General features: G+C 40.0%; 1 protein-coding gene across 13 annotated transcripts in view; it reads right to left on the reverse strand.

The window, feature by feature from the left end:
- LOC121911392 (protocadherin-15-like) overlaps positions 1 to 26818 on the reverse strand; it is a 236575-nt gene that overhangs the window by 38062 nt on the left and 171695 nt on the right. For all 13 annotated transcript variants that reach the window (XR_006099846.1, XR_006099847.1, XM_042432816.1 and 10 more), the window contains 5 exons: positions 25403 to 25708; positions 23982 to 24212; positions 20406 to 20522; positions 16523 to 16663; positions 14564 to 14676 (listed from right to left, as the gene is read on the reverse strand). Coding sequence is in view for 11 of the 13 variants with exons in the window: in XM_042432816.1 (XP_042288750.1) it covers positions 14564 to 14676; positions 16523 to 16663; positions 20406 to 20522; positions 23982 to 24212; positions 25403 to 25708 (908 nt within the window). In the remaining 2 variants the exon portion in view is untranslated. The remainder of the gene's footprint in view (positions 1 to 14563; positions 14677 to 16522; positions 16664 to 20405; positions 20523 to 23981; positions 24213 to 25402; positions 25709 to 26818) is intronic.

A 26818-nucleotide genomic window follows, 5' to 3' on the forward strand; every position in this document is an offset into this window, starting at 1 on the left:
CAGCTTTCACTTCTGTATATATCTATTTCTTTATCTATTTTTTTTAATCTTTATTTGCAATATTATTTTTCCTCTTAAGAATGAATTCTTTGAGAGACAAATGGTAAATAGTGTTGTCAAAAAAATATTACTGTATGCATATTTTTCAAATCTGCCTTAAATAAGAAATAAAATAAATAATTAATAATATCTCAATGAAACTGTTAAACAACAGCCAGTTGCTAATAATTGTTCTTGTTTCTTTGACTTTTTGTTTTGGTAGTTGGTACTACAATACAGCATGTCATTTTTTCCTCCTTGGTATATGAATAAGTAAACAATTTTCCTCTAAGAAAGCACAATGTAGTTTGGGAAAAAAACTACTACATTATAAATATAAATAATCCAAAACTGCTTGGACCGATGCCAAATCTCCCTCACATATCCAACAAAAACTTACTGTAGAAGTGAGGATAAGGACACTCACAAGACTACTTGCTAGGTGCATCAGCAGCAGTAATACTGGCTTTTTATCTGAGCGCGGCTGTGAAGAGAGAGCTGAGCTATGAAGCAAAGCTCTCTCAACTATGGTCACAAGCTTTGGGTAGTGACCGTAAGAATGAGATTGAAGATTCAAGCTGCCAACATGAGGTTTCTCTGCATGGCGGCTAGTCTCACTCTATGTGATAAAGCGAGGAGCTCAGCGATTCACAGAAACCTCTGTATCGAGCTGCTGCTCCTTTGTAGCGAGGGGAGCTAACCGAGGTTGTTTGGGCCCTAGTTTCGGAAACGACTGACAGACCCTGCACATTACGGAAGCATTAAATCTTCCAGCTTCTTGAGAATGTGGAGGTTTTCACCAGTAGGAAGGAGGAAGCTGCAGGGGAAAAGCAAGTTTCGGCTTCTTTGCTTGTCCTTTTGCCACCTAATCCCTGACCAGGAAAAACTCCTTGAAAATAGAACGAATAGAACAGTGGGAGGGTAGACTGATTAATTCATCAGACTCTTTTAATATGGTGTCCTTTGAGCAAAGACCTCTCACTTAAAATCTAACTGCCAGACAAATTCACCAGTTTTATGATCAGATAAATAAATAATATCCGAACAAAAGATTTGATAGTAAGTGCAACATGAATTGTTCTGTGAACAGATTTGAGTGTTTTTCCCCTGATAAGTGAGACTTTCATACAGCTAATGACAATGCTTGACTGTCAGGCGTAGAAGTGTGTAATCATATCTAGCAGATATGATTGTCACCACTCTCCACAGAAATTACAGCTGCCATAAATAGCAGGGAACCCTGTCGTGGCATTGTGGCGGTGAGGGCTGATTTAAGCTGATAATGTCATCTCACTGTGACACCCTCTTGTGATACTGTGCTTTCTAGCCTGTTTTCTCATCTCCGTATATGAGGCGTGTATGCGTTTGAATGAGAACTACAAAACCACCATGCATGCACTAAGTTTGACTAACACTCACAGCACCAGAAAGAAATCTGTGACAGTGTTGTGGGAGTAACACTCACACCATAATCTGTGACAGTCAGATTCTATTATACAGTCATTGTCGGTGTTACAGGGTATTTTGGGGAGTTGATGCTCTCTTGGCAGTCCAACATGGACTGGAGGTGTTTAATCGCCTCCAGTCTATGTTTATAACTTGTTTTCAATGCTTTCATCTCTTTAGTCTTCACTGACCCTTCAGCTCTGACAAATCTTACTACAAGAATAATAAAATGATCCAAAGAACGAAAACATGGTCAGACTAAGTTCCCCTTCAGGGTTGATTTTTATTTTGTAGCACAACACCCCCTTATAGGATTGCACTTCACAAGGAACCAATTTCAAATGGTGAAGATGAAGAGCTGTAAGAAGTTTATCCTCACAGAAAAGGTGAAGTGTATTTGCTGAAAAAGATACACAGGTGTTAAGAAACAATAAATGACACTGTCTTTGCTGCTCACTGGAGTACAAAACACTCGGTAACTTTTTGGACAGTTGGCAGGTATAATAGTTACTATAGAATATGTGTTTACCTCTCTCAAAGTTCCAGAGGAAAACAAAGGTGCAATCCGTATGTTCTTGAAGGACAGTAAAAAAGAGCCGTCCATCATCCCGGAGACTACAGTTATTGTCTCTAGAGACAAACAATCCCCAAGGACATCTTGGGTTGTGAATAATTCTGGAAAATATGAGCCATTCCTTTGGACAGAGGATGATATTGCATACCATCTAGAGAGATAATATTGCTGAGTGTATGCTTCAATGAAATAACTTAATTGCATGTGCTCATAAAGCCTTTCATGAAAAATACAGTGCCGTTATTGACATGTGAATAATGTGTTGTTTGGATAATACTAAATGACTTCTGTTCAATTTCCCTCTTGGTGTACTGTAGGGCTGTCACTGAATAATTGCTGTCTCTGTGGTATCCGGGGGCAGGACGCAACACCATGCTCCACTGTGGTGGGAGCCAATTTATTAATGTGGCCTTCACATGAGTAAATTACCTGTTTGGCTGGGTAACAGGCTGACACGAACACAGAGGCAAGCCGCTGAACAATGTGAGCATGGAGGGCTGCAGCACAGCCCAATGTGTGACTCTAGATCGGTCACATAAATGTGCCGTTTATTGGCACCAGGGGTGACACAATGGTTGTCACTAAATGTATGTGCTTTCACTTTTAATACACTTTTCAGCAATCTAACGTCCATTCTGGAGACTAAAAGCCCAGAAGTGGGGATATCATTGGCGAGATGAGACTGTTTTCAACAGACAATAACAACCCTCCTGCTGCTGAGTAGCTTTGGTTGAGACGAATACCCGTCTCTCACACAAAGCCTGTACATGTTACAGGTTATTGTGTGCAGATTCAACTGGTGTTGACTATTCGAACCAGACTAAGGGGTTAAGTTTAAGTTTATAGGCCACTGCTCAAAAGGGTTGTGACATTTTGACGTTGTAGTTGCTGCAACGTTGTTTTGACACAAAAAATATGGGATGATGATGCAAATAATCTGGTAAAACTTTCTTTTTTTGGTAAGTATCAAACACAGAAATCATGCTTGAGATCAAACAACGATTCAAAGATAAGAAGGCAAAAAATCACTGGGGTTTATATAGTAATGTCAACCCTATTCTTACTATTACCTGCTGTACATATCAAAGTAGTATTAGCCTCATGTGAAACCCGTAGACTACATGTGGACGTACGTACAATTTGTGAGGCTTGAAGTTACGTTTTCTGCTCACTCAGTTCTTTGAAGCTTTTGCAGCCAGAAAAACTGAATTGGGTAAAAGTGTGAAGCCTGATTAAAGCTGAGATGAGGGAAAGGAGCAACCATGCCAGCTGAGATTGACAGGCTGAAAGACCCTCCAATCAAAAAAAAAAACTTCTTTTTGAGACTTACTGTGTTGTCACTGTTGTGACACAATCATGTTAAAAAATCACCGCTGGACACACAAATGGTGACATAAGGTACTGAAACTCCAAATTAATCTAGAAAGAGGCAGTGATTTTGTGCAGAGATTTTGGACAAAGATTTCTTGGAGTACACATCTACTGACCAAAATCAGCATTCAGCTTTGATGGTCACAGCTTTGTTAAAACTGTGGTCCGGAGAAGGGGTTCATAACCTGTGCTGACCCATTCATAGATTTCTCTCGGGTTGTTATTTGAGAAAGAATTGGGTTTGAAGGGCTGTGCAGAGCTAGCACCAGGCTGCATGGTGTGATTGCCGGAAAAAAGCAGAGCTGACATGTTATCACTTCCCAACAAAGTGGCTTTGCCTGGAGGTTGTAAGCTGCTGTGAAATGCCAAGGGAGGTGTGAAGGTGTATGAAGTACGCAGATTAGCATAAAGGTGTATCTACATGTAGACAGAAAGGATGACAGAATGGTTAGATACAGTAGATACTGTTGCTAGATAGGTAGACAGATGGAAGAGTGGGCTGAAGGATAAATAGACAGAAACATGTACTCTCGGCACATGAAACATGATAGTGGAGTGATGATCTAAACTGCCACTTGAACACAAGCACTTTAATAATATAAGCCATAATTAAGTGGAAGGAGTTATGAGCTGGCTGATATACTGAGACTTAAACATACCAGAGAAGGCAAATAAGTTGTGTATTCAAGAGTCAAGCAGTAGGCGAATTCAAAGAGTCAATTATACATAATGCAATACCGTGTACTACTGAGCACGGCCAAAGCTACTTTTCATTCCTTTCATATTCAGATGAGGAAAAAAAAAATCCCATCCATAGAGAGAGAGAGAGAGATAGATAGAGAGAGAGAGAGACAGAGAGAGAGAGAGAGAGAGAGAGAGAGAGAGAGAGAGAGAGAGAGAGAGAGAGAGAGAGAGTAGGGGAACAGGCAGCAGCAGAGAGTCCTGGTGTCAACATGAGAGAGGGTGAATGACATGCCACTGAGAAGCGTGGGCGGCACACAGGTGTCAGCGAGCACTCTGCCCCAGAGCCAATGGTGGAGTGATGCTTACTAGACAAGGCAGAGGCATTTAAACCTTGTCGTGCGCCATTGGGACCACTGTTACCGTGTCGACTCTCTTTCTACCTCGCCTTCCCTCTCTATTCACCCATTGCATCACAGAGTGAACAAGCACGATGGACATGCCGAGAGACACGAGGAGTGACCTCGTTGAGTGCGAGTCTCTGCTAAAGTCTGTGTTTTCCTGGTGGATGTGTAGATATGCAATGCTGCATAAAAGGTCTTGAACAAAAACAAAGGCTTACATGAGTCATTTAACTGTAATGTACTCACTAACAAACACCATCATAAACACCATAAATACATACACGCAAATGTGTTGCAGCACATTTCTGCCTGACTGCCGATGGTGGTATTACGCTGCACATTTTGCTCAGCAATTATGAATCAGTCTAATTCGATGATTGTTGGGGGGGATATGTGCTTGAGAATTTGTTAGTTAGTTATTATGTCACCCTGGTGTTAACTTGTTTGTTCCTGCCTGAAAGCAAGTCACACAGAGTGACAAACAGAGACTCCTCTGACTCAAACTAAATTCCACAAAGGGAAGGCATGTCTGCTCCTTCTGGAACAAGCAGACAAAAAAGGAGAAATACCGCTGTGAATCCGAAGCTAATATTCTCTAATAAGACCATAGTTCTTAGTGATTTTGACAGCGAAGGCAAAGTCAGCTCATTAACACAGCATGATTTACACGGGAAATAGCCTTTTACCCTGAATTCCATAATAGGTTTTCAAATTTCATTAGCGTATTTAAAACTCTGAATGACTGGCTGAAAACCTCAGTATTGTATTTAATGACAACATCCTATTGTCAGATGTTGGAGGAGAGTGTAATATATTGTAAATACAGTACGATCTGTAAATACTGTATCACATGTACAATAATTGTTCCCTAAAGTGACTGCTTTTCAATTGATCTCGTCACTGAAATAATTCAAATTACACAATTTTTGCTGCAATTGAGTCCTTAAAAATACTTAAGAGCAAAATGTCATTCTGTGCCCAATGTTTTTTTTTTCCCCTTTTCAAACATGGTAGTCCATTTAAATCAAAGTTCAAGCTGAGATAGAGAGTGCACCACCCCTCTTATAATGTAATATTATTTTAGAGTTTGAGCTGTAGTGATGTATTGACTGAGGGGTGAACTTTAAAGATTACAGGTTGTGTTTGGCAAGACCAACGAGGGACTGAGAAGTGCAGGGGAGAAAGGTAAATGAGAAACAGAGATAAAAAGAGCTATTACAAGATCCTGAAACCACTCCAGATATTCAAAAGGGAAATAGTGCGGGGTCTGACAGCCAGGGTATTACAAAGCTATTTCATTTGGAAAGAGTCAGATTCTCTACACAGAATATACAATACTGCAATTGTCGCAAAAGAAAACACCCAGCAACTGTGAACACAACATCCAACTGGACCACAATGACATGGTGGCAAGGAGGTTACTGCATTAATGTTGCCTGTCAGAAAGTACAGATTAAATTGCATTAACACATCATTCAGGATGCAGGGGCACACATTCTCCACAAGAGCTCTGTGCTACCCATTAAAACTGCTACTGAAATTCAAATGCTCTTTCTACAGTATATTATGGTCTAAACTGTGACGGAAGATGAAAAATCGTCTGCTACAAAAAGTCTCACTGCATTCAGGTGTGGTATATGGAGAGCTTTCTATATGATGCATATGTTTTGAGCATGTACCCTAGGATAGAGCAGTAAACTATTGTACGTGAGTCTATTTTATACCACAAAAAAGTTCCAATGAAATCTGCCCATAGTGAGGTCTGCGGATTATCCAGAGTAACAGCAACATTATATCTGGAACGACACGCTGCTTTTGAGTTTTTCAAATGTCGCCTCACAAAACTGTATTGAAGTGTTTGGTGGAAATCTAAAGGCACCTGTTTTCAACAATAGAAAATACTGAATTTTATTACATTTTTACTTCATTTTCACTGAATGAAATCCTTGATAGCAGCACAACAAAGCCAAATCTCAGAAGCTTTATGTAATCATTGTCAGTTAAAAAGATATTTCTTCTCCTCCTACGTACTGTTTGGTCTTCTTGTACCTTAGTGTTTTGTGCAGTGACCTTCTCTTAAGTGTGGATTGATTGATAAAATAAAACACAAAAATAAAGCAACAGTAGACAACAAAACATAGTAACCCTGGTTTTGCCCTCCAAATCTGTCTTTGTATTGATAAATGTTCAGCAGTTGTCCATTAACCATTTTTAAAGTTTGGTAAAGGCACCTGCTTATGGTTTTATTTGGAAGGTTTTATTTGGAGCTGAAGGAATTCAACCCTACTGCACAGACTATCAAACAAAAACAACAAAATGAGCTAAAAGTTGCTCAAAGCTATGTGGAATTTTGACTCTCAGTGGGATCAGCAGTACTACCAACTGTTTTATATTACAGGGACTATTTTTTCTGGTGTTAATATCTCAAATATTGCTAGGTAAAGCTTTAACATGTGTTGGCATGTCCTGTCCAGTGAAATTAATTTGGCTTCACTATTTGAAACATCACAGATATTCATCTTTTGAAAAGGAAAAAAACAACTGCCCAACAACAAATATCTATACAGTTATAAGTGTGTGCTAATCCCACAGTAAAAATCAACTACAATGTCAGTCTGTGATGCATACGCTGCCATTCACGATTTATTTCACAAATCAATTTTGACAAGAAAAATGTTTGCAATACTTTGCACTTTTTAGTTTTTAATAAGTGCATAAGGTAATATACTCTATAAGTGACTAATGACAAACTGAGTATGTGGTATATGAGGGGAATTTAAACTGAGAGATATTTCATTATTGTCAAGACACCAAGATAAGGCAACGACCCAGTTAGTAAAGGATAGGGGACAATTTCAAAACCATTTTGCATCAAATGCTCATCTTAAAGTGGACTTTGTTATTCTGTTATGAGTTAAGTGTAAATTTGTTCTCCAGCTTCCCAGCATTGCACAGCTTATGCTAAATACGAAAGCCTCCAGCTTACAAACAACATTATCCCTGCTCCTTCAATTCATAACTGTTACTATACATTTTATTCATATCAATCGAGGCTTCCTCAAATTCCTACATTTGTGTACAAATTAACAATTCATCACCTCCTCCAGCAAATGCTTTCTCAGTTGTAAAACTAATTCAACACTAGGAGATATTAGCACATAACGTTTACGAGCTGCTGACTCACACTTGCTAAGAAGATTTAGCAGACAATAATCTGTTGCTAACAAATAATTCAGAAATCCAACACCTCTGACACAAAATAACGCTTAACCAAATATTCACATTAAACTATAGTCTTCTATAAAACAAGAAAAAAAATGTTTACAACCCCTCGTCTGATCATGTTCTTCCCTGAGCTATTCCTCTGATCACTTATCTTGCAACACCAGACCTCAGAATTTCTTTTGTATTCACGGTGAGCCATTTTTCTGAGTTGCATGAGAGAGAAAGAAGCTTCAATCAAAAATACCTTCTGGAGGGCAAGATGGAAAACATTAGCAAAGCTGGAGGAACAACATTTACTGTGCAGTCAGACGGTGTGTACTGCTCTGTGACAGCTTAGCCATGTCAGCCCACAGGACATCACTTCACATATCATCCACTGGGTCATTTAGCACACAAGAGGAGACCTGGCCAACGAATGTTTGGACACTGGTGGATGAGTGTGTTGTCCAAACTGGGCCAACAATTGAGGCTTGCGATGCAGGCTCCCATCCTGCATGTTTTACTGTCAAATTACTGCTACTGACTAAATCATCTATTCTGCAACACCAACACCTGGAGGCCTCCCCTACAGAAAGACATTAGTGCCTCTCTAACTAGCAGAACGCTGCAGGAAATATCAGTAACAGAAGCTGTTTGTTGGACTGGCAGAGACCCTATTTTAATGTTTTATTCTGCTGTGGTGCTTATCATCCCTTGTTCTGTCAAAACTGGGGAATTATAGAGGAAAAAATGACTTGCATGACACAAAAATGAAGCAACGGTGAGAGTAGGCATGTCAGATGTAAGATGAGCACTTTCATTTGTACTGAAGCTTACGCAACACCTCATGCGATAATGCTCTACTTCATCATCACTCTCAGTAATTTAGCATAATGTGACAGCTGACCCTTGTAGCTGGACATAGCTCACCAAACATTTCAGAAATCCAAATACAAACAACATAATTATTCAGCACCATGCATTGCTTTACCCTGTATCCATACATGCTGTTTATGGTTAGTTACCTGTGAAGTTAGTGCGAGTCCTTAATGATAGGTCACATCGCTTTTCTTCCCTAGCTTTCAGTGTCGACCTTTAGCTGATATTTGGGATGTGTGCAATGAGTGTTACTTGGCATGTGTTAGACAGCCAAGTGATGTCTGCTTACTTAACAGAGACAAGTGAAAGGTCAGTGCGCTCCTGGTGCTTAGAGGTTCAAGGCTCAGGGCAGCAGATTCAAACCCGCGGCTGAAAATCAATCATGCCCTTCAGAGGTGTGACAGAGCTCTGCACCTTATAGCTCTGATTTCAGAGGAGGAAGGATATCAGGATAGATAGATAGATTCATAGAAAGATACAGGGAGGGTTGGAGAGGGTTGAGATTGCTTTTTTTAAATGTAGGTTTGCCATGAGGTATGATGACGTGATGATGTGTGGGAGAGCACACTGGGTTTTTTACAGCTAAACCTTTAAATGCCTGGCAATGAGCAAAGATGAGTAGGCTGTGAGCACCTCTATCACTTGTAGACATGTCTAGCAAAACAACAGTTGCAAGACAGCTGCCAATAAAAGAGCTGTATGCTATGAAAGCATGTCATCTGCCTAATTATGTGAGAATTACAGCCTTCTCTGAATTGGAAATACGATATGGATGGATCTGTTTTCTCCGAAAATGATAAATGCTATTTTCCTCCGGATGTCACGAACAGTAGATGGAGGGCACCGGGTTGAGGAACCGTCTCCCTTCTAATTCCTCTAAAAGCAGCAGCATCTTAATTCGCCGAATAATTTATTGCTTTCTGATTACTGGCTAATGGTCACGAAGTCCAGTGTGGCTGGTATTTCAAGCTACAGGACATCTATCTACTTCAGGTATTGTGCAGCCATTTGTGAGTCAGACCATTGAGAACATTAAATCAATGGTCACACTGTGGTCAGACATTCATAGGAAATTTACACAGGCTGTCTCTATGGTCCATTAACGTCAAGAAACTGCCGAAAAGAGACACACTGTACAATATTCCGCAGTTTGAGCTATTACCACTGACATTCACATTAGGGACCAGAGTAATAGGTAAAAACTATGTCTCAAGGTTGAAGAAAGATGTATCCCTATTTCATACAAAAGACAGTTTCAAGAGGTGGTTGAGTGTATGCAGAAGCCAAGAAAACCTAACACGTATATTAATATGCATGTGCATGTATGCATGGGGCAGCAAACAATATGTTTACACAGTAATTTCAGCATACTGCCACTAATTGTGTAATTAGCAGGAAGGCTAGCATAAGTAGTGACAGCATATGGTTGATTGTTGTAATACTCAATGTTGACACTGTTTACTATGCTAACAGTATAACTAAGAGCATCGCTCAATAATGGGCACTAGCGCTCTTCTCAGGATTGCCAGACTGCATATTAATGTGACAGGTATGGCACAACATCTGCTGTCTGCAACTACAGTGAACTGCTGTAAAGGGAATAAATAATGGCGTGACATTTTACTCCCAAATGATATTCTCCTTCAATCAGTAAACAGGGCAACTTTCAAATATGTTGCAGGGGTAGCAGTTATTATAAAGGTCTATCAAGTTTACTTGGATACGCAAACACAAAAACACCTATTTCTTATGATACAATATATGCAGCAATGTATGCTATGCAAAATATAGTACCATTTGAGTCAAAAGAGGTTAATGTACAGAACACATAACTAACAACCATTTAATTACAGTGAGCACAAAACTCATCCTAATCAAGAGAGTACTCTCCACAGAAAAACACAAAAATGCAAGAATGAGCACAGGCACACAGAATCACATACACCCACGCAGACCGAAATTCATCCCTTCGCTGAGCAGAAAATGAAGGAATACTGTACAATGAGGAGAGAAGCAAAGGGAAGACAAAGTGAGAAAGAAACTGACAGAAATAGATATAAGCGGAGAGGGAAAACTCTAGGGATGGGGAGGCTTGGGGTGGGGGGGTGAAAGAAAGAGGATGGGGGGAGCAAAATGACACACTCCAAGGTGGTGAGGCAAAAGTCTCATGTGATTTAGAGTAGATTTAGAAGGGCAATTGCTGTGGGCGAGATAAGCGGCACGGAAAACTGCTCAGACCACAGGTTTGCAACACTGGCCCAGAGAAGTAGCCTCCATTTACGAGGGTGGATTCACATAGTGGGACCATCTTAGACAGCAGCTTACCCCTCCTCATCTCTAGTCACACACAGGGTAAAATAAATATTCATTCCCTTCCCACATGCCCAGTGCTGAAGCCTTCCCCAAAGGGCTGTGTCCGTGACTTCCATATAAAAGAGTCATTCAGCAGTTTAATGATGGTGCTCAGAAAATGTTTTTTTCCCCGAAAAATCTGACCAAAACTTAATATCTTTGTCGATAGCATAAGCTATAAATTATTCACATATTTGATATTAAATAAAAACAGGCATTAGAAAAAGACATTGCAAGAATACAAAATTAGTTAAAACTGCAGTGAATGATTTCTTACTATTAGTCGATAGGGCTGCATGATTAATTATATTATCTGTATGCAATCTCATTCATATATGACCCCAATTGTGCTGTTTTTTAATTCACACCTCCTACTGTAGTTTTTCCCTTGGCAGCATCAACAAATGACATCACATGACAAACCCTGCACAGATGGGGGCAAAAAATGGAGGGGAGAGAAATGAAAACATATTGTTGTACTGTGAGACGGGGTGAAATCTTGATGACAGTCTAAACTACTTTGCAAAATTGCAGCAGATGACACAGCTGTCAAGATGAAGCTAATGCCCTGAAACAGACAAGAAAATCCCTTCCAATAAGCTATAGGTGATAGGAGATTATAGAGGCAATCACTTATCACCTGATATAACTCCAATCGACAGAACTGAATCGAACAGACAGGACAATAGTGTAGTTGTTGATACAATTCTATGGATTTGGGGGGCTGTAGTTTGGGCTGGTGTTGTTACTGGATTGCTGTATAAACAGTGATAGAAAAAACAGTATACATGAGTACTAGTCATTTGATTTCGTTCATTGTGTTTATGTTGTTGAGATGAAAAAGAATACAATTTTTCTATCTATCATGAGCGAAAAAATAACACTTTTCAAATCAGAATATTGTAATTCTTATTTCATGCAAAATCGAACAGCCCTACTATAGGCAGAAAAAAGATATTTCCAGAATCCCCCGTAAGCCATAATATACTGTACAAAGAAACATGAGCATCACATCGGAGAAATTTCTGCCCACCTGACAAGTGTAAGTCCAGTATTCACTCTCCTTTTACTTCTGTTTTGGTCTTCGAACTACTGAGAAAAATATCTTTGCTTTTAGCTTGCTAGATGCTTGACTTTCTTCACCACTAGTGTTTCATGTTGGGCAGGTAGCGTACACTCGGTATACTGAAAGTATTTGGTAAAATTGGCTGCCTACTGTATTACATGGGGGGCTTGATGAGGACAGTTAGAGTCAATAACACAGCCTACTTGTGGTTTTCAGATCGAAAACAGCTTCAGCACCACAGGCGGCCTTTTCATGAAATGAAATGAAAGTCATGAAATTCTATACATTACATTCCTACTTTACAGAAGCAGCACAAGTTGCTTTGCTCAAAAGCCTTGAAAGGCAAGTGGGAGCATGCTGCTACAGTGGCAACTACATTATAAGCCATTTATTTTAGCCAACAATGACTGGGAGCCCCTCATTTCCCTCTGACAGATGGAGGGGACCAACCATAAAGCAGGAGTAGAAATCATTAAGTCACCCAAAGCCCCGCAGAGTTGTTTTAATTGTGTGTTCTGGAGCTGTAGGCACAGCTTACCTGATTGCTGCTATAACTAACTGTCTTCACAGAGACCGACAAGATCTTCTGTGGACATTTAGAGAGTGATTTGTGTTCAGAAGGTTCCTTAGGGAGAGGACGATGTGGAGAGATAGAGAGGTGAAGAATGAGGAGACAGTTCATCATAGAGCGAGCAGATTGGACCCTCTCTGCTGGAGACAATCTTGTCCAGCAGGAGTGGCTCGAGCACCTGGCTAATGCTTTCACGGCTCATAATTTACAGCAGGACTGCCACTGTGTATGGTTAGCATTGTCAGTGTGACACCCTACAGAGGTCTGAGCCTATGGTCCTGACCTTCCGTGTGTGTGTCAGACAAGACGCACATTCAAAGCATTAATCAATGGCATTTCTACGGCTATGCTGCTATGCATGTGTATCAATCACTAAATAAAGCTGAGCAACAGGAGAACGTGAGCACACACACAAAGTGCTGGATTACAAACCACCAAGAAAGGAATGTATTCAATGCACAAATACACACTCACACTCAACCAAGCACACGTTCACAAAAGGTACAGAGACTAAACACTTCACAAACAGCTTTTTCCCCTTAGCTGCTAGGACTCTGAACTGCTTCCCTCTAGCCCCCTCCTCACATACTGCTGGCATGCATTACCATGCACTTACTGTATATGGTAGTGTGTACTATGTTTCTGTGATATGTTGACTGTATCCCTGTATCCGTGTTGTGTCGTGACAATATGTGGATTGTCTGCTGTTGTCCATTTATGTATTTGTGCTGCAGAGTATAACATACTGTACTGAAAAACAAATTCCACCAGCCTTCGTCGTGTGGCTAATAAACTATCTATCTATCTATCAATCTATCTTTCCATCCATCCATCCATCCATAGGCAGAAAGACATGCCTGTGCATAAACAAAAATACACACACCTCAACTGATGTTTTGACAGGTTAGGCAGGACTTATATTCCCTGTCTAATGCATAAAGGCATATCAAATTCTGTTACAGAAGATTGTCTGCCAAGACTCCCTACTTTGACTGACATGTAAGCTAGTAAATCAATCCACTTAAAACAAGCTTTACTTTAAGCTCCCAGAGACTACACTGTGCCAGGCAACTTTGCCATCAGACCTAAAGCTTTACAGTCTGGCAAGAATCTCCTTAATACTTCAGACAGGTAACCTCCTGCTGTACAACATAATGTACTGCAACTGTTAATGCTACTACTCATAATGGGAGATTTTTCAAAGCAGCTTCAGCTGGAGTTTTAATAATCCATGTGTACCTTTAATTATAAATGACTTCTTGGCATCCTCCTGAGTCATAGTAACATCAGTACAGACAAACTCCACCCAGCCCTGGCCCAGTACAGCCGTAAACCTTGTGTATGGCAGCCAATCATCTCGGAGAAATATAGATTATGTTTCCTCGTCCTGCATCTCTCTCTGCCAGTTTAATAGTCTAAACACTTAATCTTGCCAAAAGAGACTCTTAATAAACTCAGAGGGAAGCCGTGCTTTGCCCTCAGAGAGAAACAAATGTGGTTTACAGCGCTGATGATCTGCAGCATCTACCCTGAAGCTCTAATACATATTTATACTCAAAACTCATTAATCAGTCATGCATGGAAAAAAGAGCATGACAAAGACTGAGACACAGTATCAGAACTGGGGCCACTTTACTGAGTGTTGACAACGAGACAATAATAACGCACGGAAAGGGATCATTATTACAAAATGATAAATGCATGAGGAATACTGACTTCACAGCCGTTCACTGCAGTTCAAGGTAGAATAAATAATTTACAGAGTGCTTAAATAATAATTTAACTATTAGAGAAGCTGAATGGAAGATGTAAACACAAATGTAAGCATGTGTCAAGGTGTTCTTAAGATACCTTTGTCCACTTCCTGCAGTCTTTTTCACTCTCTCTCCCTGTTTGGCACTACAGCCTAAGTTGCTGTTTGGTGTGTGAATTTACAGCCAGAGACAGCTGCATAACAGTGTGTTAAGGAAACTTACTTGTACTCTTCCTGCGTGAAGATCGGGATGCGTGAAGGCTGAAGGACAGTGATCTCCACCAAAGTACTGTTAGACTTCACCGGCTCCCCATCATCATAGGCTATCACAAACAACTGCAGTGGGCAAGACAGAATACATGTAAGCAACAAACACACATGCAAACACAAGGGCAAAATTATTACTTTTAACCACACTATTACTAACTACACAAATAATTCCTTTTTTAAGGTTGCCAAGCAGTTTTTTGTAGACATGTTCGGAATCCTAATAAAGACATACTAGCAAAATAGGATCTGGTGAGCGGCCTGCAAAGCTCCCAGAGAGCAAGTATGTATTCAATGTATTGATCTACATTCATAGACTGTGGAGAATGGGCCCTGGGGGCACCATGGGGGGTGGTGGGTGAAGGGGGGGTATGGCAGCAGAGAGAGAGAGATAGGCAGAAAGAGGATAAACAAATATTTAAAGAAACAGAAAAGGAAAATACAAGAGAAAAAAAAGAGATAGAGGCTAGAGGTGTATGAGACACATCCTCATTAGGACCTAATGTCCCACAGCACCTGCTCCGATGTTCACAATCACAGACATGCCAAAGCAAGGTCACCTTAAGTTGGTAAAATGACTTTATGTAACATACTAGGAGTTTAATCTATAAGAAAACTCAATATCACATTGGTCGCAGACACAACAAAAGCAACATGATCACTGAGCCAATTCAAGAAACACAGTGATAACGCCTTAAAAAATGTTCTTCCATTATAAAGAGTCAATATGCACAAACTGGATGTTGACCCTGCAAATGATATCATACTAGAACAAGCCCAGCAGAGCAGTAAACATTAAATATGAGACATGGATGGAGTTACGTAACATAAAAGAACTGCATGTTCTTGAATTTGTAAAATAGGTTGAGATTTTAATGATGATTATGGTTAATATTAACAACATAACAATGACTTGACTTGACAATGTTATTGTCATAATGTTATTATCATCATTAATATGTCAAATCACTGTTTTTAAAACTGATATATTTGTTTTTATACAGACTCAACACTTTTCTTAAACAAGTCTCTTTAATTAAATCAAGCTTAATAATTCCTACCTCATAAATAGTGTCAGCTCAGGCAGAACACTAAAATCGAGTTTGCGTTAGTTGATTGACATCAGCAGTTTCATTCATGCTTCACAATCACTCTGACTCCTACATCAGCTGACTAGTAACTATCAATCATATTCATACAGATGTACAGCATGGCCATGATAACAAACAGTTATCACTGTTACTCTGCTGACACCGCTTGCTGCTACAGCTCCCTCCACCACCCCAACCTTCCCACTCATGAGCTATGTTTCTGGTATTGTTGATTTAAATACGATTTCATGTTCATATACATGTTAATTGAGGGGGATTTAGTTTAGATTCCCTGAGAGCTCCCTCAAAGAGCACAGCCTTTTCCTGCCAAATTTAATGTTATAATCATTTGCTACAAATTGTCAATTCCTAGACATAAATGTCTCTGACTAAGTAACGGAATAAGATTAACATCCTGGAGGACACAAACTCTGTGTATTCAGACAGAATGCTAGGAATGCAAAGACACGTCTGTGCAAAAACTGGAACGAAAAATGTATCCCGAGGATTTATGAATCTGCTTCATAAGAGACAAGAGGAAAAAGGAGAGAGACTGAAGGGAGATAACAGAATGAATCGGAGTCCTGCTGAATTCTGAGATCAGTCGGAGGCTGAGATGTCACGCAGACACACACACAGACACACTCCCACACACACACACTGTGCATCCGTTACTGGCTAGCTGGCTGGGTGAATAAACACAGACTATACAAGCAAATGACGCAAGGATGAATTTCCCTTTGCTTTCTGTCTGAACACAGCTCACCATTACATACAGCAGCAACATCATTACTGCTATTGTCCCCACCATGACCACCACTCACCTTAAAGGTGACACTAGGCTCCTCATTAAGGTTGACTTTAGTGATGACCCTTCCAGTTTCCGCTTCCACATCAAAGATGCTCCCACTGTACGGAGACTTGTCCAGGTCTACTCTGTAGCGGACAAAACTGGCTGGAGTACCCTGGAGGAAGGTGGAAGAAGAACATGACCCACATTAATTCAACAATAATCCGCTTATCTGGACACCACCTTTCAAAATTTCAATTGTAAATGTGAAGTGAGAGAGGGTACGTCAAAGTAATGAGGAACTATAAAATGTATTCAAGCCATAAGGGTTGAGCAATATTCTTTTTTGGGGGGGAATATAACTATTATTGTTACATTTGATCATTTATCGTCACATATTTTCATCATGTGACAGAGATGAAGTGGTTTACATAAGAAAAGTTTGCTCTTCTCAGTGTTTATCCTTAAAAATGTTTTAAAATGTCTCACTTCATCCGCTTAACTTGACAAAGCCCTCATCAGTCTGTCCCTCATCACACCGCCTAATGTAAACTCGCTTTGATTCAGACCTGTTCCCTTTCATTTGGAATAAAAAAGCTTTTCCAATAAACCCACCCCTCTAGTCTCCAGAGTAACACTTATATTCATTAGCAAGAGCCTGGACTTTAATATGACCCTTTGATTAAGATTAATCACGTCTGATTACTAATCATCTCTATAGCTTATCTTACTCCAATTTCATCCCTTTGGACCTCAAATTCATTCTGCTTTTTAATAAGCTTTTTGAAGATCTGCACCCTTGCCTCAAATGATTTTGCTCCCTGGGGACAGGGTAAAACCTGGGGCTAGAGAGAGAGGTAAATCCTGTAGTAGCAGTGGGTCCCTCGGGAGGCTTACTCACACAAATGTGTCTCTAAGAGATTACGAAACTATCTGAGTGAATTCACTAAAGGGATTCTCCAAAAAAGGGTCTCATCTCTAAAAGCTCTTCAAACTGTTTTCTAGCATGTAATGGAAAAAGATGTCAGCACAGGACTATTAATAAAACACACCTCAAACTGAGGAATCTAATACAGTAGCTTCAGTAACAAGACCTCTACAATGATGGTTGAAGCAAAACCTCACAGAGATGGTTAAAAGTGCTTTTCTCAAGACTAAACATACCAGTACAGCCAAGTTAGTAACAGCATTCAGCCTAAAGATTTGTTCTTCCCACTTGTATCATTATTATGATTTTTTATGAAACCAAAATGTCTAATTAAGCCCTAGAATATCTGGAGCACACAGAAGTAAACAATGATAGATGATCTTGATGTTTCAAGATGTGGCAAAGTACATTTTCTTGCAACAACTCACAGTGGCACAGAAATGATATTTAAAAACGAGTCGAGTGCTGAATGTACAGTAGATACAGTAACATCTTACCCCCTCTGTCTGCAGACATTTTCATCTGTACTACACATTTTCTTGTCTGGCTTTCGACTCACAGACTATGAATGTTTTATGTCTGCTGCTGGAGTGAACTCACTGTGTCATAAACAATTCAGATGAGCAAAAAAGAAAAAAAAACAAAACAGACAAAAAAAGACAGACATACAGTACAGTACTCACTTTGGCCTCCTTTGTGCCACCAAAGCAAAAGTATGAAGAAAAAATATTTTCTAATAGATTTTTTGTTTTGCTTGTATTAAAAAAAGAATCTGCTTCTCTTCAGTAAATAATAACAAAGTCATGAACTAAAAAAACAAGCTCAGAAGCACTGGGAAGCACTTCCTGGTGTTTCAGAGACACACAACACAACAGCAAGGCTTGAGGTGACAGTGTAAGACAGCAAAGCCACCACATGAATACTATGTAATGTGGTGGTTTGATGACATGATTAATGATGGATTTGATTTGCAAGTGACTAAAAATAAAAGTAAAAGGTGGGAATCTCTAAAAATGCCAAGAGTAAAATTTCTCTGCTGTGATGAAAAACACAGACGAAGGAGAAAAAATAACCTTTCACTCATAAATAACACACTCTTCAAATGTGCTGTGGAGTAAAGCTTCTTACTGGAACATTTGTCTCCATGGTGATCTCCTCGCTCATTCAGGGTGATATTAACATTGACATTATGGGGTTGACTTGCAATGCCAAAAATACAGTAACTTTAAAAAACCCATTAACATCACTTCTCCCAAGGTAGATATTCCTCCATCCAAGATATACAAAAAATAAAAGAATGGGAACACACTATTATGACCTTCAGACAGAAATATACATAGCTCATATTTGTCACATCAAGACTACAAGCTCGAGTGTGTCTCTTCCACTCTCTCTTTCTTTATGTGTGCAGGTTTGTTTATGATCCTGTGTAATAGAGGAAGTGTGTGTGTGTGTGTGTGCACATTTGTATGTGTGTTAGGCAAGCAATAGCCCTGTTCCACCAAACAGAGGTGTCCATGACAGGCATCCCGTCAATAAAGTGCTTTGAGCTCCAAATCCAGGTCAATAAGAGACTGGGTTAGTCTGCTCCTGTTAAGAAATCTAATCCCTCTGTCTGTCAAACCACTTTGCTGAGTCACACCCATGTCTCAGACACACTGCCTGCCACAAAACTGTGCTCATGATCACATAATGACAATTTTGGACCTATTATTTGTGCTTCAGCACTGCTGGATATTCTCTACTGAACAATATTTCTCAATAGGAATGGTTCAGTGTAAAATCCTGTAATAAGGGAAAAAGACACAAGTTCACATTAAAAAAGAATGATATCAGAGCTGCATAGACAGTGAGGTAGAGAGGGAAGAAAGCAGGAGGAGGGAGAGTCTCCCTCTGAGAGGAAAAGTGAGATGTACAGCCGTCATTGTGGCACTGTGGAGATGTTCTACCACCCACAGCTGATACTGACAGGCATCCATATCCCTCAGCGTTTAAGTGCTGCAGAGAGTACATAAGCTCACCCAGCCCTAGTGAGATCCCACCAGCAGGAGAGCCACTAATGACACGTATCAAGTCCAGGACTTTTTCTGAAAAACACATTCAGACCTGAAGCCATTAGAGCAAGACAGGGAGTTCAGTGGGGGATTCCTAATCCCCTTTTCACTGGGAAAATTTGAAAGTAAATTAAAAAAAATTGTCAAAATGTTATAAGAGAAAAAGGCTGGTTTGGTGAAGTCTCTATAAAGAAAAAACAACTAAGCGAGAAGACTGCTGACTCACCATGTGCAATAAAATATTAAGGTGGGTGGCACTGCCAATAAAAGAAGTTCAGCTGGGGTGCATGACATGGAAGCAAATATTCACAGGACAAAAAAATCCTGTCGTCCAGTGCTCCTCTGTTGCCTCCTCTTATAGTCATATAATTTCTAGTCTCAGCTGGGTGTCACCATTTCTCTACTGCATGGTGTAATTTTGTTCCTTGGTTTGCAGATTAAAAAAAAACAAAAACAAAAACAAAAAAAACCCAAGAGAGAAATAGAGAAAGAAAAAAAAATCTTCATATCTCCAGTCCCTAATTGCCCCTAGTGGGATTAATAGAGTTGTTTTGAGTTTTAAGTCCCAGGAGAACCTGCTCAGATATATTGAGGTAAAGGAGTCTGAGGAAGCATGACGCTGTCTGAGGCAACTGGTAGATAACCCATACAATGCTAAACAAGAACCCTTACAATTAGAACCACTGATGCAGAGCTCTAATGAGAGCGCCAAAGTCGTGAAAACCTCTTTAAAATACATCGTGTGACATGCTGCAGCTGCTGATGTTTTGAGAGCAACATGTAGTGAGAAGGTAAAAATCAAGCAATGCTTTCATCTCTGCTACCTTTATTAAAGACATGCTTCGTGTACTTTGAAATTGAAGCACCAACGTTGTATATGCTGCATATTTTAAACAGAAATTTGAAGTGTGACAGAGGTATTTGTTTGTACTCACTGGTGGGTCTTGGTCCTCGGCAAACACAGTTGTGATGACTGTTCCTTTCTCTGCATTGGGTGCCACCATGCCTTTATACAGATCTTGGCTAAAGATGGGAGAGAAGTCATTCATGTCCTAAAAACAAGAAGAGATAAAATAAATGTAGGTTTAGCAGTTAACTATTGGTGCTATTTCTAACTGTGGTGAGCCTCCACCCTTATGGTGCAGTCATATGCCACTGTTAAGGATTATTGGGTCATCATAGTACAACATTTTCAGTTACTCTAATAGATAGGAAACAGATCTTTGAGGGCTTGGTTGATCTGATACTTGTTGCTTTGAACACTGTTTTTTTTTTTTAACCTGGCCACCTCCCTCCTCGTGATCTGTCAGGTGAAATAAAAACACACAGGCTTTTGGGACCGATTTGGGAGGCTTCAACACACAGACATTATAATGCAGGAAAGTTACATATTATACCTTTCAGTGGCATGACTGACATTAAAAACAATACAGAGTAGATGGGCGAGTTCAAAAACAACACTCCATGTCAATAAATCAGTGTGATACAATCAGCATGAAAAGCAGCTCACAATAACAAAAAGCCATGTGTCCACTTTGTTTCCCGGAAAGAAGCAGAAAGCCATTTGGACTTAAGTTGCTAAACCCCCCAAATTTGTGGCCTCATTACCTGTCCTGCCTACTCCTACGTGACTGACAAGCACGTAGGCACAAGTAGTGGCTGACAGTTTAGCTTTCGCTTTCAAATCATAGGCTCCGCTCAATTGGATGCGTCAATAGGGTGACAAACAACTTTCTATGAAAAAAAACCACAAAACAAACAAACAAAAAACAGTAAGAAAGTGGTTCGCTGGAAATGTTTTTAATGTCTGGCCATCTGGATGACAGCCGGCACATATAGAAATCTCTGTGCTGATGCTGTCTGCATGCTGAAAGAGTAATATTGTAGCAGTGAAGATTTTGCAGCCGCTGCTTTGTTTGATTTCAGTCAACACTTCAAGCAAGTTATTGTGGATTCAGGAAAATTTTCCTTCTGCAGTAATTCACCATGCCCCTGGCTTTGCCCTCACACTGTGAGAACTGTACATCTAAGCTGAATGTAACACATAAACATATACATATATTGTTATCACATGCTTACAAATGAAAATAATAATCTTCAAGTAATTACAGTGTTTTAAAATAGAACATAGTAACTGAAAATGGTGTGTAAATCGCACCAATACAATGTTTTTCTGTCTTTTTTAATTGTCTTTTTCTCAAGCTTTTATCACATATTGGTAATCTGAGAAATAGCTCATATTTAAATGCTTTTTGTGTTTGGTTTATCCTTACCAATAAACATAATCATTCCAATCTGCAATACCTGATGATGGTAAATCAACTTGAGTAACTGCCAAAATAAGATGAAAGGAATAAAAGCTAATAATTTGCTCGCCACTGTGTTAAAAGTTTGGATTTACAAGCAACTTCTGTTCAAAATGCTTTTAATCTCTCAAGAAATCTCAAGATAATGGAGTCTGGGTTGGATGATGACAACCATGAAAGAGGTTTTCTGACCTAATTGAATGTCTGATGTTTAACAGAAGTGTTTTCAGTGTGATTTTACAAGCTGGACCTTTGGAAAAACTGATGTTTCAACACAAGTTTTTAATCATTTCTTGAACAAAACAATGACAACACATGACATCAAGTTCTCAGACATCAAATTGAACTAGAGGTCTAGCACAGTACTGTTCAAAAATATGGTATATGAAAAAGAAATCCCATTGCTGGCCCTTACAACAACAGAACACCAAGACTGATGTGAAACGTTGTGTACGCTGCCTTCTTATCTAATCTTTTTTTTGCTGCATGGAACTCCCTTTAGGTGATGAAACAGTTTTGTTGGGATTTGGTGATTTACAGCTCCCTAGCATACAGTCCAAACTTAACATCGCCACTGCTTTTAATAACCTTCCCCCTGTAAGTGATACACAGCATATCTTATTGTGGGCCTGCAAAGGGACGAAACCTTGTTAACTTTTCAATCTTTGCTTTTCTGTGTGAGAATGAGAACTCAGTCAGCCATTCACACCTCTCTCAGGAATAGCTTGGCTCTATAGTATAACTGCTGGAGCCTGATCTCCTTTTCTTCTGACTTTTCTTTTTACTTTCCACTGATTTGACTGAGCCATGGGCAACGGTATGTGTTCTGTAAACTCAGTGGTGTGGGGCAGTCTCACTTTGATCTATACACAGGTTTATTGTTTCCTAGCAGAAAATCTATGATCCTGCTCTTGCTTTGAACAACAAAGCTGGATCCATGTGCTGCAAGTGTTCACAAGGAAGCTGCAAACAAGATACATGCACAGATACACTTGAGTTTGCTTGAATCATATCACTTGTTGTATGTACGCACACACATATCATATCTCCATCCATGCACACACCCGCATACCCACATACAAACAAACACAGTGTGTCTGTTTTACATTTCTGAAGTGCAAGGATGGAAAGGAAAAAAGTTTGGGAGACTCATTCAGAACAGCAAGACATGCAGGACACTCAATCCATCACTGCAAGGCATCCAACGAAAGAGACAACAACAAAACAAGGGGGAAATCAAACGCAACCGACTTCAAATAACCCTCTGGAGATGTTATATGAGGAAGAAAGTGGAATCAGTGGGATCGACTCAATCTCTAGTCCCTGAGAAGCCTGCGTGAATCCATTAGGCTCATTCTAATTCATGTCTGCCGTTTCAAATAGCAGACATTGGTTTGATATCAGTGGCTGTGCAATGCCTTATCCTATCAAACACTGCTCCTGGGTGACAGCACGAACAGTGCAACAAAGCTTGCCCTTATCGGAGGACAAACTCACTCTACAGGTTGGCGGACCATGCGGTGAGCCTGCTTGAATGAGCTTAGGCCCTCCCTCCCATTCAGTGTAATAAAGTTCTGCAGACTTTGAGACACTCACTAGGGGTGGACTGAATTCATAAACAGAAATACAGTATGTCTATGCACACATTTGGAAGCAAATGCACGCACAGATTTCCTCAGAATGACAACACACATTCATTAACACACACACACACACACACAAACACTCATGCATACACACATGAATGGTATCACAACACAAGGCGTCTAATCCTCTCGTACGGATTCAGCTGTTAATCTCTTGAAAGGTTGGAAAGGGAACACAAGCTTCTGAAAAACCTGACATAATTGCTGTCACAAAGCTAATGAGTCATTCAGATCTGGAATAGCACTGGGTGCATGGCAGTGGCACCTCTCCATCAATTCTCTTTGTCATGGTGAAGCTACAAGGACACAGGTTGGGAGGCCAAACCATGGTTTTACAAAAACACATTCAGCTTTGGCGCTGAATGGTATGATATTGAATTTTACATCACAAACAGCGGAGGTGCAATATTGTATAATATGTCCCCTATCTGTATATGTGAGCTACTACTTATGTATAACTCTGCTAATGGCTCACTACATATTCACTGTCAGTGCTGCAGCTCCTGAGGGACAATGAGGATAGATGGCTGGGGTGGGCTGACTATCCAAAGGCTCTTACCGTGATGCGGACTGTGACGGTAGCTTGCCCTGGGGGCATGACCCCTCCTTGGTCGACAGCTTCTACCTGGAAAGTGTAAGAGGCCCCCATACTCATAGCTGCCAGGTCTTCAAAGTCCAGGGTCTGCAGCACAGCTAACTCTCCCGTGACAGGGTTCAGAGAAAACAGCTGTCTGGCCGATTCAGTCTTGATCTGATATGTGACATTGGAGAAGAGGTCTGAGTCCACTGCCTATAAAGAGGAGGCAGAGGGTGGGTAGAAAAACAAACAAACAATTACAGTAATGTACATTAAAAATAACAGAAAATATGTGTGGAAAAAAAGGGGTGATGGAAGGGGAGTGAGAGCGAGAGCCACATATATTTTCAAAAGCGGAATCTTACATATAGACATATAGGCACTGTGGATGTGCACAATGAATATTCATGATTCTGTTTTAATTTTATGCTACAGGGGTTACTTACATCAATCATTAATATGTTCTGATTAAATTAAACTGCAAAGGAAAGCTTAAGTTGGTCCTCATTGCATGAAATCACAGTCCTTGAAGTAGATATAATTTGGAAAGGCTAATGCTCTGATAGGAGATTATAAGATACAGTATATAGATGCTGGTATGCATGTTGTTTTGTTGATGTACCCTCCATACACAGAAACACACACACAAAGCATTATTCATTGATATACAAAAAAAGATATAATACATTCAGCTCACTCATTAGCTCAGTTTTGCTCTTTAGGTGTTTTGCCAGCCACCCCCTTCTGTTTAGAGTTGAGGTGTCGTTGTCTAGGAGATTAATGGTATCACAGTGCCAGTGTCACTCACACCCCTCACTCTCACCCCCTTCTTCTCACTCTCCCCTCTTGCTTTATCCCTGTGTGGGAGATGTCACTCACGCTATGCCAGCAATTACTCGCCCCTCTACTCTGTGCTCTGCATCCACTAGGTTTCACTTCTGTGCAAACATGTGCACCGATATTTGACAGTGTCAAATCTACCCAAAGACAGATTCCGCCAAGTTGAAAGGTTTAACAACATTTGCGGAGCATTACATTAATGTTTGTCAAGAGAGATGGAAAAATTATCCTCTACCAAAGCCTGGTTATAAATTGAAAAATCCAGCTTTATGTCGTATTCTAAAAATGCCCAGAGAGCTGTCAAGATGGAAGAAAAAAAAAATTCTCTCCGCTGTGTATATAAAGGCTGTGTATGTTTCTGTCTGTGTAAATGTTTCCATCTGGAAGTATTTGACATTTTAAACGCTAAATTGCCTGCACTTGAAGTTAAAAGATGCTAGAGCTGTCTTAATACAACAGTTGTTTCAAACAGCCTTACTGCATGATATGAAAGGAGACAGGAGATATATAGGGATGGAAAGAAAGAGACAACTAGAAACAAACACACACATCCACTCACTTACACTTAGCTTCAAGACCACAGTTCCAACAGGGCTGTTCTCGGGTACGTTCACCACATAAGTTTGCTGGGAGAAGACTGGGCTGTTGTCATCGATATCCTTCACCTGGACTGAGAGGGTCAAGGTGGTCCGTCGTGGGTCCACTGCCCCATCTGAGGCCTCTACCACCAAGTCGTATTGGCTCCTAAGCTCCCGATCGAGTGGCACTTTTGTGTAGATGCTTCCATTAGCACTGATTGTAAACAAATCAGGATGATTCACGATCCGGTATTGCACCTGGCCATTAGCTCCTGCATCTGGATCTGTGGCCTGGGGAGACAGAAAATGATCAGAAGGCTCTGTTATGAGAATATGTGTGATTATCTTTGTGTACTCAGTTTAGGAATATCAGAAGAAACATTTCCCATGTAATATTAATATCTGTGCAAGACACCCTGTAAATACATTGCTCGTCTGTTGTTTGACTTCTATTTGGCTGATCTGATGTCTGACACTTGTGGTTTTTGCTGTGGTTGTTTTAAAACAATTTCAATTTAGTTAACTACAATGGCCATAATTCAATGCACCGTCATATCTGTACTTGTTTGAAAAGTGATGTGTCTGTGCCAACACGAGAGACAGCATGAAATATAGCCTTGATAATCACATGGAGGCATAATAGTCAGCTAATAATGCAATGGCCATTATCTTACAGTGGACTGAGTGACTTCATATGCTGGGGGACCAAAAAAAAAAAAAAAAAAGTGAGTTAGTGGGCTTGCTAAATGAAACCTCAATAAAAAGTCGTCAATAAACCTTTCCCCTCTGATGCTGCTGATGTAAACTGACAATCTGTGGGAAACACTAATAATTCATTTACATATATCAGTAATACTAGAAAGAGATAAATATTCACCAATACACGGCATATGAATAACAGATTTTAAAACTGAATGCAGAGGAATTTCCCTTTAGGCAGACGGCAGCTGTTTTGAGTTTGATGATCCATTAGAGCTTGGCTTTATTTTAACACCTTACATATTTACAGAGGCTTTAAGCACAATCCCATGTAAGCTACAGCACCGCAGCCAAGCTAAAACAACTCTCATACATTTGAGTCTCATTTCCTGTTCCTATACTGAGATTAGAGTCTTTGTCACAGACTCATGAGTAATCATTTGTGGGTTCAAAAGCCACTAACCTTTTTTATGCAAACTCTGCATTTCATCAAAAGGAAATTCTTGAATGCTAAAACAGCCTTGAATATCATGCATGTCATTCTTTAAATAGAGAGAGCAAAATAAAAAAGGTCAGAGAAATGAAGAGCTTAAGAGATGCACACAGTGCTGTACTGTGATGCTGTGGTGATCCTGCAGGGCAAAAAATAAGTTAGTTGCTTTATAAATTTGAATCCCCCTGTGGATATGACAGGTCATTATT

Source organism: Thunnus maccoyii, chromosome 14 (genome assembly GCF_910596095.1).
Source record: "Thunnus maccoyii chromosome 14, fThuMac1.1, whole genome shotgun sequence".
Lineage (NCBI taxonomy): Eukaryota > Metazoa > Chordata > Actinopteri > Scombriformes > Scombridae > Thunnus > Thunnus maccoyii.